Source organism: Fundulus heteroclitus, chromosome 6 (genome assembly GCF_011125445.2).
Source record: "Fundulus heteroclitus isolate FHET01 chromosome 6, MU-UCD_Fhet_4.1, whole genome shotgun sequence".
Classification (NCBI taxonomy): Eukaryota; Metazoa; Chordata; class Actinopteri; order Cyprinodontiformes; family Fundulidae; genus Fundulus; species Fundulus heteroclitus.
The window spans coordinates 27,762,305-27,777,160 of NC_046366.1; the positions used below are offsets into that span (position 1 = coordinate 27,762,305).

At 38.6% G+C, this 14,856-nt stretch overlaps 1 protein-coding gene across 27 annotated transcripts in view; it reads left to right on the forward strand.

Moving 5' to 3' along the window:
- Positions 1-14,856, forward strand: part of epb41l3b (erythrocyte membrane protein band 4.1-like 3b) — a 75,532-nt gene that overhangs the window by 27,619 nt on the left and 33,057 nt on the right. For 26 of the 27 annotated variants that reach the window (XR_004931243.1, XM_036138482.1, XM_036138477.1 and 23 more), the window contains exons 2-8: positions 1,161-1,336; positions 4,750-4,893; positions 10,685-10,789; positions 11,067-11,109; positions 11,201-11,276; positions 11,529-11,747; positions 14,017-14,104. Coding sequence is in view for 26 of the 27 variants with exons in the window: in XM_036138482.1 (XP_035994375.1) it covers positions 1,172-1,336; positions 4,750-4,893; positions 10,685-10,789; positions 11,067-11,109; positions 11,201-11,276; positions 11,529-11,747; positions 14,017-14,104 (840 nt within the window). In the remaining variant the exon portion in view is untranslated. The remainder of the gene's footprint in view (positions 1-1,160; positions 1,337-4,749; positions 4,894-10,684; positions 10,790-11,066; positions 11,110-11,200; positions 11,277-11,528; positions 11,748-14,016; positions 14,105-14,856) is intronic. The other variant, XM_036138483.1, reaches the window with a different exon arrangement.

Below are 14,856 nucleotides of genomic sequence, written 5' to 3' on the forward strand. Positions count from 1 at the left end.
AAAGAAAGATGGTTTATTTTAGAGGAAAATGTGTCTGTTCTAACAGCAGGTTTGTTTAAACTGGTATTTAAACCAGAATGCAGATAAATACATGATTTCAGAACCAACATTTTAAGTTAAACGCATTTCATTTGTAAATGTAATCAATTTTCTGCCATTTACAAGTCATAGACTTTCAAAGTATTTTAATTAAATGTATGCATCTTAGATAATTACTTGCATATAAACTGCTACTATAGTAGTAGATGGTGGTAGTTGTTGTTAGGTAACATTAAATAGCCTGACAGTGTATAGCTATATAATTAGCATAGAAAGTGGTAGGCTATAAATTGTTGTTAGCAAGACTATTGATTACTTTTAGCTAAGTTTCTATAATAAGCATTTTTGGCTGATGATGGTAAATCATCAAATTCTTGCATATGACTAACCTTTTTATCATTGTAGACAATATTTTCTACTACTGTTAGCTATAATCATCGCTGATGGTACAGTGTAAGTTGTGTTTAGTATACCAGAAGATGTTACTAGCATTTATGTGGACTACTGTTAGCTAAGTTGCTATAATTAGCATTTTAGGCTGAGGATAGTAAATCGTCAAGCTGTAGCATATGACTAACCTTTATTATTGTAGACAATATTTGCTACTAACGTTGGCTATAATCATAGCTGACGGTACAGTGTAAGCTGTGTTTAGTATAGTAGAAACTGCTACTAGCCCATTAGCTGTAATTCATGGAAGTTTAATAACTACATTTAGGAGGATAAAGTTTGCTATCCATGGTAACATGCTGATTGTAACACGTTTACCTATGTTAGACTCTCATTTCCAAAGAAATGTGTTTTTTTATGGTTTATTACCAATATAGATTACAGATTTATGATGGACTTTAAAGCCCAAAGCTGGTGAGTTTTTGGCCTATCTAAGCAAGAAAACCTTTGTGGTAGGCAATACAAACTAAAGGGCAGGCCCCTTAAAAAGTCTTCAAGAATTGTGTAGCCGGTCTTTACTTTGCTTTCAACCAAAATTGACTGTAGATCTCCCTGCGTTTGCATCGATTAGGACTCTGGACAGGCCTTTTAAAGAAGCACAGTATATCATTTCATAAACAGTTGACTGACTTGGAGATTTCTCTTGTACTCTGCTTTCTTCCTCACTGCAGTGTGATTTACCATGACTACTGAATCGGGCGCAGACTCTGAGGCCAAACAGCCTCAGGCGAAAAAGGAGGCAGAGAAGGAGAAAACCAAAGCAGCGGCTGACCCTGCCTCGCCCCAGAAACAGCCGGAGCAGCTCCCAGCCGCAGTTGGACACAGCACCCCGGCCAGGAAAGAACAGGTCAGGCTCCTCAAAATCCACTATAGGTTTCCTTCTAACATACTTAGGTTTGACATGAAAACACACAAAACAAAGCTCAGTTGTTTTCATTTCAAACAGTGACTATATATCGATGAACAATATTTTTATATTCCACATCTGTTTATCTGTTTAAATGAAAGGAAACGTTTCACAGCATAATTATTCCTCCTGAATGAATCGGCTCTTTGTGAGGAAAATGGAAATGAAGGTGACGGCATAATTTCGATGTCCTCGACTATTGTTACAACCCGCCAATCAGATGGAGCTGACTCTTCTTTCAGTTGCCGCTCCATGCTTTCATTTTCTTCATGAAAAGAAACATTTATTGGACTACCTTTTGCAACATGTGGATATTTCTTATAACTAAACTGGATTCCAACAGATATGCATGGCGACTCCCTGTCTGTGGGAATTGTGTCTAAACAGAGCCACAGAAGCAGTCAAAGTTCTCCTTTCAGGTTGATGATTTCAGACATAAATTCTAAGAATGACCAAGTTCATGAGTAAAACTAACTTAGCTATTATTTGTTTGACAAAATCAGAAAATCCAAGCTTGTCAGATACAGAAGTGCTGACTGAGATGCAGTCTTCAGGACATTTCCCATTCTTATGATTTACCGGAGCATGAGACGGCCCTCTTGCTCGAAATTCCACTGACCAAGCTGGATTTTATCATCATCTGCACAAATTAATTGCAGAAACTTGTTTTTAGTAAAAAATAATTTCCAATCACTGTATGTTAAAAAAGAGTTGGATCCAACGGCCCCGGATTATGTCGTTGTTATCCTGTGGTAGTTTTACAATTACATTTTTTTTTTTTCTGTGAATTTCATCTGGGATCCTGAAATGTGCTTTAAAAAGCTGAAGAAACGGCTTTTAATGGTAATTTTAGGAACTACGGTTCTGGTCACATTAGTCATTTCCTCTTCAAATATTAAAATGCCTTCTACATTTACACATCACTAGTTGCAACAATGCATTAACTGTTTAAACGGCCCTATACAAGATGAGTCTAAGCACAGCGTGATGATTTCATCAGTGTTAGTATAACTTTATTGTTGTCCCCACATATACCACAACTGAAAGCTATTAAGTTTAGTCTCTAAAGAGTTTTTTTTTGGTTCAAAAAGTTGTTCAGGGCTCCTGATAGACCCACGGAGTGTGAGAGGAGGGGGAAGGCAGAGAAGAGCTGCCCGCTTTGCTCCACACTGTAAACAATAGACTGGAGAACGACGCAGAGAAATGATATGCAACCTCATTCCATTGTCCATCTAAAAAAGATACCTTTAGTTCTTCACAAAACTGTTTTTTTTGTTTGTTTGTTTGTTTTTCTAAAATGATGAAAAATTGCTTATTGCTCCTTTTTAAAGATAAACTGGGACGTGGATGACTAATTGAAAGTGCCATAGACACTATCAACAACTTTTAAAAAAAAAACTCAATCCAAAAGGATGCTCTAGTGATTTTATCTTTAATAAGGATTCTTTTAGATGTGCCAGTATTTTCTGCACTGGTGATTGTTTTAAAAAAACGAGTGTGATTAATTTTCCACTTAATAAAGGGTACAGAATTAAATTGGCTTTTCTCAGCTTCTCAGTGAGAGATTTTGCTACGCTCCAGCAATCAAGGGGCGGAAGACGGGCACTCATTGCATTTAGTAGTCGCAAAATGATTCCTTTATTTAAATGTTATGGTTTCATTGTATCTGTCACAGCATGCAGGCATTATCAAATTTGTTGCCCGGAGATGTGCCTGAATAAAGAGAATGCTGTGTCCCTAATTCATTTTAGGAGGTTTTTTTTCTTTGTAAATACCCAAACAGGCCAAACCGAACCCGTTTTAGTTCCTCTGACTTCCTCTTCCTCAATAAGCTGGTTCAGACCAGCGCGCGCTGAAATCCTCATGTCTGCATTAAAAAGCTCCTGATGGATGATGCACTGCTGCGGTTGTTGTTGTCGTCGTGTAAACTGGCAGAAACAAGCCTGAGAGAAATCACAGCACCCTGACACGACACGGTCTGTCATTCCTGTGAAACACACTCCAGCCGATGGCACATATGGCCCAGAAAATGGCTTCAGTAACAGTTTTCCTGCTGCGATTTCGTACATCTCCTACACCTGCTCTCATCAGTCATGAAGCAACAGTGCATGTGTGAAACACAACCTTGGGTATTTCTTTGAAACTTTATTAAATTCAAATAAAACGGACAATTTCTATATCATTTGGTTTCTATGTTTGGTCGCTGCTTCTGAGTGACTCAACAGTCTGATTGACGCAACCTTGGGGGGGGGGATAAGGAGTGAAAGCAGGATTTCAAGCTGAAAGGAGAATTATCTCTCAAGGCTTGTTTTTCAGGATACATTCAGTCAAGAAGGGCTTGGTTTTCAGTCAAGTGGAAAAGGGGATTTTCTCTTTTTTTAAGATGTGAAAAAAAACAGTGGGTCACCTCAAGCTCTTCTCTGCGGGGATCTCATTAAATGTAGGCATGGTGCCGGTTATTATTTATAGGCTCAGGAATGTTACACAAATGGTGATTTTTTTTCTCAAATATAACAACCTTAAGTGTGCAGAGAGGCCAGGCCAGGGGGCATTTACATAATGAGATGTTAGCAGAAGAGTTTTGCTCTTCTCTTTATACTGTTTTAAACTTGAATACAACAGCTTTAGGATTCCAGAGAAAATTATTGTGCGGTACGGTCAGTTTCATCCAGAGGAAATATGCGGCAACAATGAAAAGGAATGGCTCGCTTTTTGGAGGCAGAGGCCTCATTCACATCGTGTGCTGTGACCACCTGGAGGTGGAGAGGACATGGAGAGACAGAAATGACCCCAGAACCGTGAGCCTGGAAGAGTCTGTGGAAAGAAAAGCTAAGAGCAAAGAAAGTTAATGTCAGCAAAAGCTCCTCCTAGGACTAATTTTCAGGAACGAGACATTGCTAAACACAGAACCATGGGGGTAAGAGCAATGGGATACACAAAGTTAATTGACAGTAGCTCAGTCACTGGCTCTGTCCAAGAAAGAGACCTCTAAATACAGAAGCACTGAGCAAGGGGTACTTTCTATGGAAAAGATGATGAGTATTCACTTTCTGTTTATGCTGGTGAAGGTTCTCGGTCATCCAGGTCATGGTCATTCCAAAAAAAAGTAAAAAAACAAAGCAGCTGGACTTGGACCAAGTCCAGCTGCTTTGTTTTTTTTTACTTTTTTTGGAATCACTTTCTGTTTAGGGCGGTAATAGCTCCATCAGTGGCACCTGTTGGGGAAAAAGGCACAGCAGAACACAAAAGCAATAAACCAGGAATACTTTCTATAGGAAAGAAAACCTGAGTTTGTGGTAACCGTATCCGTCATTGGCTTTATCCAACTGTTGCACTTGTTCCCTTCCTATCAGGAGCAGCAGGAGGAGGATCAGGAGTCCCACAGGTCGTCCACCAGTCGTCTGTCCAAGTCTCCTTTGAGGGGCGTTAAGAAAGTGAAGATGATGCAGTGCAAGATCGCGCTGCTGGACGGCACTGACTATACCGTCAACGTAGAGGTGAGTCATTTACAGGTGGCAAAGGTGACATTAACTTTTACATTACGACGTTTTCCTCGTCTCATTGGCAAATAAATGTGTAGGAGATGCACCTCCTTCAGGTCACACTTTGATGATTAGAAAGAGGTCATCGTTTCCATTAGTTAGCCTTTAATTTATGAAGTGTAGGTAAAATTACAAGTCAGTAAAATAATGTACCACACAGAAATATGCATTTTCATGTTTTTCTGCCTTGTTGGCACTATGTTAAACATAACTGTATCTAAGGGCAAGCAAGTTTGGCCTTATGCGCCACTTTCACAGTCTTGAGTTCACAGCTGACCATTTAGAGATTTAGCATTGTCGTAACAATTTAATATGAACAATACTGAAAACTAACTAATGTTGTAAGTTAAGCTATACGTTTGTTTATTTAGTCCAGATCACAATAAAAGGCTGGATGTTGTTCACCAGTCTGTAAATACTACGAATAAAGAGTAATGTGTTAGTTTTAAACCTTAATCGTCACTTTGTTTTAAAAAAAAAAAAAAACTTATTGATAAATAAGCCTGTTTTTCCATATATATTTTAGCACCTTGATTTAGTGAAATTAATATGTGAGGAAGAATTCAAGAGTTAAGAATAAAACCGTGGTTGCAGTCCCGGTTCTTCCGCTGCCTTTGTTCAAACCCCTTGGGGACATTTAGCAGGACTGGTTTTGAATAAAACTGCAGACAAATTCATGACGGACACTAATTTACCGTAAAGGTAAATCTGTGTAATTATTAGTGGAGATGGAAAAGATTTGCACATTTCCTTTGACTTCTTCTATTCCCCTAAACCTTTCAGTTTTGTCTGAGTAAAGCTGTTTATGTACATCAAAAGCTGCTGCTCTGGTATAAATGTTGTTAGAAACAGACAGAAGAGTCAAACTTGTGGCTCTTTGTCAGAAATAAAAAGCTTTAAATGCCATAAACCAGGCCCTAAATTTCTTTAATTTATTCAGTTTAAGCCCAAAACAAGAAACGTTTTCTTGTTTTGAATGTCTGAGCTTGAGCTTTAAAATGCCGTGCCTCTAAAGTCATTCTTCTCCTAAATCTTCATTATCTCCGGAATAAGTTAGACTTTAGTTTGACATTTCGGTAGAAAGTTTGGAGAGTGAAAGCCTTAGAAGATTTCTCAGATGTGTCCAGGCTGAACAGGACTCTGCAAATCTTTTTATTAAGAAGATTCCTCCTCAGCAGGGGGTTGGAGCTGACTGTTCTTGTTGTGGTGCTGAGAACTGGGCTCAGGAGCATCTCTTGTGATGTCCAAAAGCATACTGGAAGGTTTATTTATTTATTTTTCACAACTTTGGGACAGATTCTGCATTTTAGCTCTTTGTATGAACTTCCTGTAGTTTCTAAGGTAGTTCTCATTTACTTGTGCTCACAGAGACCAGAGTAGTCAAGTAAACTAAACTGGAAAGTAACACTAAAAGCGTATATATATATTCGTGAATTCATTTGAAGTTGGAGTGAAGACAAAAAAAATATTTGATATATTTCAAAGATCCTATGTTGTTCATAAAAACTTTATTTATCTTGCAAATTTTGACTGTAAACCAGACGTTTGTCTTAATCTGTAGTCTTTCACAATTGCAATAACAAAACTCAGAGTGAGATGTGTAACCCAGGGTTTCCCCAACTGTGTTCCTCAGCGTCCGCTAGGCTATAAGTCATTATTTATTTTACATATATCATTGTTTGATAGCAACATAAAACGGTCAGTAAAGTTCCCGTCTGGGAGAAAACCTCCCGGTCAAAATAAGCTAATGCTAGCTACTATTGGCTTGTCGCACACTATGTTACCTGGTTAACTGGCTGTGCCCCTCCTTCGAGCTACTCACATTTCTGATTCCCCGTTCCGCATACGCCCCCCCACCCCCCCACGTTCCACGGTTCCACGCGCCTCTCGCAACTCAACACGACACCTGTCACCAGGATTACCCAATGCTCTGGGAGAAAACCTGATCACCTTTGCAATTTTTGTAACGTGCCTGAGCATTCAGTTCATTCCACTCTAAATTCTGCACAGAATACCACATAAATAATACAAACAGAAACTTTATCTGGATTCTTTACTAATTTATCCAAAACAAATATAAATACATAAAAACAAACTTAATGTACACATGGTCTTTAGCTCTGACACTCAAATCTGAGCTCAGGAGCTTTTGCTGATCCTCTGTCAGATGTTTCTAGAACGTGATAGGAGTCCATCTGTGGTACATTAGGATGGCTGAACCTGAGTTGGCACTGAGGATACTGGTCTGTAAGATCTCGTGGTTCACAGCACGTATCAGAGCAGAACTTTAGGGAGTTGTCCGCAGCCCTATGGCTTTAAATAACCGTCTGTTTGTGTGAGTACAGATGATAAAACTACTTACCTCTATTCAGCCTTTTATTGAAGATTTACTTTCACAAGGTGTCCTCCCCTGTTCAACTCACCGTGCCCTGACTACAAGGCTAGGTTATCCACACACAGACATACATGTATGTTCTCACATATGCAGGCCGCCAGGTCCGTATAAGGATGAGAAGGATAACGATGCTTACAAGTACATGAACAGAAACGATTAAATACAGCGTTTTTCAAGAAAAACCTCATCCAGAGTGCTCTGGACCTCAGACTAAAGATACGATTCATCCTCCAAAATGACCGTGGCCTATAATACACAGGGAAGATGGCAAAGGAGTGGCTTCAGGAGCAGTCTGTAAATGTACCTGAGTATCCCAGACAGGGCCTGGATTTAAATCTTAATTAGCATCTCTCGAAAGGCTTAAAAATGGCCGTCCACCAACGGTGCCGCTCCAGCCTGACGGAGCTTGAAAGAATGAGTGAAAATACCCAAATCAGGTGGGACAGGCTTAGAGATGTGAGACTAAAATACTTATACACATGAGATGTTTTATTGTTTTTAATATGTTTGCCAAAACTTGAAACAGACTTCTTTTTTTTTATACCAGTTTGTCAAAATGTGACGTCATCTTCATGAAATCATCCTCCCAGCTCAGTAGAAACCCAGCAGCGATGACACGGACCATCTCATGCTGCATCACGCAGCGTTACGGTTGAGGTCGGAAAACTCCCATAATTACTGGAGAGACTTCCTCCTCCCAGCCCCCATTCCCGCCTGAAACTGGTCCAGGATGTCGGGTCTCGACTCTTTTATCCCCCCTGACCTTGTAGTTTTACAGCTCAGCTCATTTTGCCCCTTCGGGAAGCGGTCCGGGCTAATCGTTTCCTATCATTTTCTGCAACACGGGCTGCTGCATCTCCCCCAGCTGCTCTTCTCAGACCGTTCGGTTTTAATAGAGGGAATATGAAATTCCCGACATCTCATTGGGCTGTTCAAATAATAATGGGAGTCTTTTTTTTTTTTCATTCGGGTTTACCTTGCCATCCGTAATGGAAAGTATGTGGCTTTGCAGGGTACGTTTTAAAGAGCCAGCATGGCTTAGGTGGATCTTCATTTTGCAAGAAATTAAAAGATCTTGAGCTCTTTTATATTTTAGCCATTGTTGATTGAGTGTCTTTAGTTTATAATTTGTTATAGTTGAGAAATGCAAAAAAATAGTTGCTGACATTTGGTTGGTGCAATAACCGAAACTGGTCTTCAGATGAAACGGGTAATGAGAAGTTCTGTTTTTTGTTTTGTTTTCAAAATAATATTTTTTGACAGTGCAATTTCACTTCTCCTACAAGATCACTGTGAGTCTTCAGACTGTGTGTCGCAGTTGTTGTTTACTTTCTATGTTTAGACACGATTGATCAAGATCATTGATCCTCATCTGATTCGAGGTCAGTTTACCTTCGAGCTTGTTTTTGCTTTCCCCTGGCGAAGGCATCCAGACAATTAGCTTCTTGTTTACTCAGGTTACTGTGTTCTTATCTTTTCAAAAGCTGGTTGACAGATTTTTTTTTTTTTGTGCCTGAAAAGACTTCTTTAAGTGCTACGTTTAAGATGTTAAAAGCCGTGATTAAGCAGAGGTCAGAGCACTGTTCATACATTGACAAGTTATTTAAAATTTTTATTCCGTCTGTATGTGTGGATTAGGGGAGGGCACTGTGGACTTTAAATTTTATCACGATATATTTTGGTAATGTTTTGATAACGTTAAAAGTGACAATAAAAGACTATTTACAGCTTCTTGTAGTCTTTTTCAGGTAACTGTGTGGCTGTGACCGCATGTCAATTATAGCACAATATTCACAAATACTGCCCTTAAAACAACATAAAAAAATGTAGTTTTAAAACTAAATTCAAAATATGTTTAATCGGGACACTGGTTACATCAAGAAGTGTTATTTTTATTACCCAACTACACACAGTTTATTGATATTTATCGTTGCTCTCAAAAAATCAACTGTGGAGAAAATGGCCAAACTAACAATCCAAACTGGTTTGGGGGGTTTTCAGACACCACTAGTTGGAATTTATCATTGACAAGATAAATCCAAATTCTTCTCATAAGAAAATGTTCATAAAAACGATAAAACCATATGATTAAAGCCCAGCCCTAATGTGGTGCTTTATATTTTCAGTGTGATCTTTCGCAACCGTGTAGACAGCATATGTTCACCAGTCGTATTCATGGGACTATGACAGATTCATAATGATGTTTTGTATGCTTGTTGCTAAAATAATCCATTGCAGTGGTGTCATCCTATGCATAAAGTGCTGATCGCTGTGTTCAGGGAATTTCCCACGACTAAAAGCAAACCATAGGCTGTAAATGGTTTATAACATCTATGTTTGCTGCTGCTCCATTATAACCACAAAGTCGTCTCTCCAGCTGACTCTGTATTAAATGATGGGTCTTTTCAGAAGAAAATGATTTCAACTCGCCCCAAACATCTTATTCTCGCTGTTATGCTGCCTTTTAATACATCTTGTAAAACAGAGATTTCTATTTGGTTTGGTGCTACCTCGTGTTAGATATAGAGGGCAATAACAGCGTATGTGATTTAACTAATTGCGCACTATTTGTGCAGTTGGATAGAGGAGATACAAACTGTTAGAAGTGACAACATATAGTACCAGCAACTTTCCCTACAATCTTTGTCTGCACAGCCTTGTTGGGCCCAAAACTTTCTCTTTCAGCTGCTCCTTTTTCTACATGATTTTTCAATTTCAGAGAGTATTCTTGTTTCTCTGACTGTGAAATCAGAAAGTCCCACCTCCGAGTACAAGGAATGCACTGCTGAGCTAGTGTCATTTCAAACAAACTTCTGGCTTTTCAAAATAAAGGCAAATCCCTCTTCTTTCATCCGTAAATTTCACATCTTAACTCAGACGTTTCCTCACAATTTATAGATTTTTCATATTTATTCGAGAGGTTTCTGCACCTCCGCCATCAGTTTTAGTTATGGTGTTGAGGAGGGAACATCTTCAGAATATTCATACGTTTATCAGCTGCATGAGAGGACACAGGTGAGGGGATTTAGTACCAAGCGCCACAATGCATGCATTCTCCCTCCTTCTAATCACTAAATGCAATGTCAGGCCTTCTCTTTATTGTGATAATAATATCTGGAATTTAACCTACAACCTAAACAACACCCAATTTTCTTTAGTCTCACAGCAGCAAGGCTACATGTGCAATTTGGAGGTGTGGTTGCTTCTGCATTATGTGGCCTCAATGATCAAAGTAAAGGCTGATTGGGCACACACATGCGAATATTACATAAAATCTGGGGGAATCTGTACTTTCAAGGGTAAAGATTGTCAATTTATACAAGTTTCAAACTAGTTTATTTTTCTTCACAGAAACGAGCCAAGGGTCATGTGCTCTTTGACAAAGTGTGTGATCACCTCAACCTGCTGGAGAAGGACTATTTTGGCATCACATACAGAGACGTAGAGAATCAGAAGGTAATTTGGAAGAAAAATGTCTGTTTAGATGTGTTATTGCTGAAGTGTGAATAGTTTTGTTTGTTTTTCTCTATGAAATTACGGAGTTGTTCGCAAGCTAAAAGAATTATAACCTTAAAATACTGTAACTCATTCTAGATTAGATTTTGAAAGTAACTCGGCTAAACACACCAGTTCTCTATCTGAAACGTTAAGATCTGCCACTTTAGCCAGTACGTTTCTTTATAATTGTCACAGAAACAGGTTGTGACTAATTATTCCTTCTTTGGTTTTGCAGAATTGGTTGGACCCCACCAAAGAGCTTAAGAAGCAGATCAGGAGTACGTCTAAGAAATCCTAGCTACCAACCTGTTTTACTGCATAGCTACTAAATCATGACTCTAATTATCTCCCCTTCTCTCTACGTCTCAGCTGGTCCCTGGAACTTTGCTTTCAACGTCAAGTTTTACCCTCCGGACCCTTCGCAGCTGAGCGAGGACATCACAAGGTGAGTCCGCTGTCGATTTAAAAGGATTGTTCGTCACGTTTTGTAATTATCATAGACAATAACAGTAAAAAAAAAAACGCAAATAAATGCTATTAGCGATGGTGCTATTCCTTTCAGAAGCATCTTAATATTGCTCTGGAGTTTGACTTAAACTGAAGCTGCTTCGTTTCAGGACAGAAAACTGAGTCCGACATGAGAACATCACCATTAAAAAAAAAAACCTGACTTTTCTTTATTTTCTCCTACTTCCAGGTACTACCTGTGCTTGCAGCTGAGGGATGACGTTGTTTCGGGTCGCCTGCCCTGTTCCTTCGCCACCCACACAGTGCTGGGATCCTACACGGTGCAGTCTGAACTCGGAGACTACGACCCAGACGAGCTGGGCAGCGATTACATCAGCGAGATCCGCTTCGCACCCAACCAGACCAAAGAGCTGGAGGAGAAGGTCATGGAGCTCCACAAGACCTATAAGTTAGTGTCTGCATCTTTAGTCAACTCACAGCCCCTCAGCTCAGCTCTGGACTTGATTTCTTTACACGTAGCTGCCTAAATAAACGCAGTTGTTTAAATAAAAAAAGAATATATTAGAAAGGAGTTTGGTTCGGCCATCTGATCATGGGAGGTCCCTCCCAGGCGCCTCCCTTTGGAGGTTTTCTGGGCACCTCCTACTGTGAGGAGACCCCAGGAAAGGCTCCGAGCTCACTGGAGGGACTATATGGACTATATAATGAGCTGGAGCAGGGGCGTCAAACTCACTTCTATATTGGGCCGCTTTGGCTTAATGAAGTCTTTAAAAGGGCCGGTTGCACATTTGTAGATGAAACATTTGATTTCATAGTTTCATTTACAAAGAGAATGCATTGCTCTGGTATCATAACTTTACTCCCATTTATTTCAGGTTATAAAATAAAGCTTAACAAGTCAATCAAAAAACAACCAAATTATGATAAATATGGAACCCAAGTTCAATTCTTTTTCTCACTTTGGAAGAAGACAGAACGGCAACCCAGCAAATCTTCTTCATTAACACAAAAATAGACAAATGCGCAGTATCCATGTTATCGTGCTTTCATCAACAGCTAAGAAAAAAAAGCCAGGAAACTGTGAACAACTCTGTTCAGGTTTTCTGTAAGATTTCTAGCTGCTGAGGCAGTGGAGGACAGGATGGGTGCAGGTTCTGAGTGGTAAAGGGATTTTATCAGCATCACTGCTGACATGGGCTAATGTTCAGTAGTAGTAGCAGTAACAAACGCTAAACACTATCGATCAATTCTCCCAACGCTCACAATTCAAACTCCTGAGTTTGACTTATTGTGGGGTGAGCCGGGGGGGCGTGTAAATGACCAAGATGACCGAACCGTGGCCATGATGACGAAAGCTTGTATCATTTGAACCAATCAGAAAATTAAACTGCAATAGCCGCCTTTCAGCACTAAGATGGGTTTAAGAGAAATATTGCAGAACTAAACAAGTTCACATAAAATTTTAAAAATTGCACAGTAACATTAAAATAGCACCCTAAGGTGCTATTTTAATTCAGAGCCTTGCTTTGAATGTCGTAACATTAATACTGTTTATCTGCAAAAAAAAAAGTTGATTTTTGTGGTGAGTTACACTTTAAACTCTCATCATTCTGCATCACTTTTTCTCTTTCTGGTTATTTCTGGGTTGTGTTAATGGGTTATGGAAAAACAGAAATCTGTTGGCAGGATGCTGTTACTACACAGTAAAAAAAAAAAAATCAACATTCGCTATAGTAGGCGCAGTTATAGCCACCTTATACACCTTAAATGGACATATGCCTCAACTGCATGACATGTTCTGTCTCTTTTGACTCTTGAGGGCCAAATAATTGTCCTTGACGGGCCAGAATTGGCCCGAGGGCCTTGAGTTTGACACATGAGCTGCAGGATGATTTAAAAAGGATAAAATCTTTAGCATTGACCTTCTGTTTTTTTGAGTTTTTTTGGCTATAAACAATCAGGTAATAATAGTCTACAAAAAGTATTTTTTTTTCAGAAAGTAAGACTTGTATAGAAAAAGTGTTTTTGTTTTGTTAAATTTTGAGTATTAAAGTTTGCAGTTGATGAAAACTAAAATTTCGATTTCTCAGAAAGTTAGACCAATAAAGGATTTTTACAGAAAGGACTGCCTATATGTCACATACTGTAAAGTACATGTAATCAATCATTATTTTAGGCTCGTTTCCCAAACAAATCGCTGCATATATGCAACATTAAATTAAGTCATTGATCCACTCAGACTGTGGCTATTCCTGTTGCTTGTGCACATTTTTCTACCACCTTTTTTCTTCCACTTAACTTCCCATTTATATTCTTGGATACAGCTCCCAGTGAACAGCCTCCTTTTTAGCAGTGACCTTTTGTTTTTTTTAGAGGGTGTTGGTGACTGTCGATTGGACAACAGTCCCCATGATTGTATAACACTATGTTTGTATATTAAAATCATTTTTATTTGGCCCTATATAATGGCTGTAATGCAATTTTCAGTTTTTAGTAGCAGCAAATATATCATATTTATCAATAATTAACTACTTAACATAATTCTGTATAATATTTCCTGAAATAAATCAACTTTTGATAATGTTCTAATGTTTTTAGATGTACTTTAGTATTTGCAGTAAAGATAAATAGTTTTTCTCTTTTACTAGCATTTGCATATTTATTCAGGTTTTTTTTATTTATTGGTGACTAGTGTATATCTATTGTTTTTGCTGCAGGGGGATGACACCTGCTGAAGCAGAAATCCACTTCTTGGAAAATGCCAAAAAACTCTCTATGTATGGCGTTGACCTCCATCATGCGAAGGTAACAAGCCATGACTAAGTGGTAACTCCTCTTTTTTTATCACTTGTTTCACTTTCTCCAGCAAAGTGATGCATAAAAAAATGTTTACCTTTGTGCAGCATGACAGCCAGCTGCTGAACTAATTATGCATTGAGCTTAAGCAGCTTTTGTACCAGTATTTTAATTCTAAAAATAAAATGGTTCTAAATAGTTACTATTCAAATAAATCATTTTAAATCAGTTTTTGTTTATGTAGGAAAACAATTGGCACCTATAGTCTGTTAAGATTTTTTTATTTATTTTTAATGTAAAGGAATTTAAACTTAAACATAATTATTATAATGCAGGCTACTATAACTAGAGATTTAATCTGATGGATGTAGGTTTATTAGTTTACCTGTAAAGGTTGCAGAGTTCAAGGAGCTCAGTTTAAAAATTAAAGAAGCTTATTTTTTCCTAGTTTGCACTGAGGCACTGAACCTTTTCTGTCTTTTCTAAAACAAAGACATAGAGAACCAAATATTAATTGATAGTCTTCTTTTTTTAATCTGTTTAGATACCAATATCTTTTAATATCGATGCCAACTGCCCCGTCTTTATCTACTCCAGCCATTACATGACCTGCTCTCTCACCTCCAGCTGATCACATGAAGCCTTCACTGTGCTGCTGCTGCGGTCACCAACATCAAACTAACATTTTATTGGCATGTTCTTCCTCATGGATCATGAACATTAACTTGTTTCTTTAGCCATTTTTAGAGGCTGAATCACTG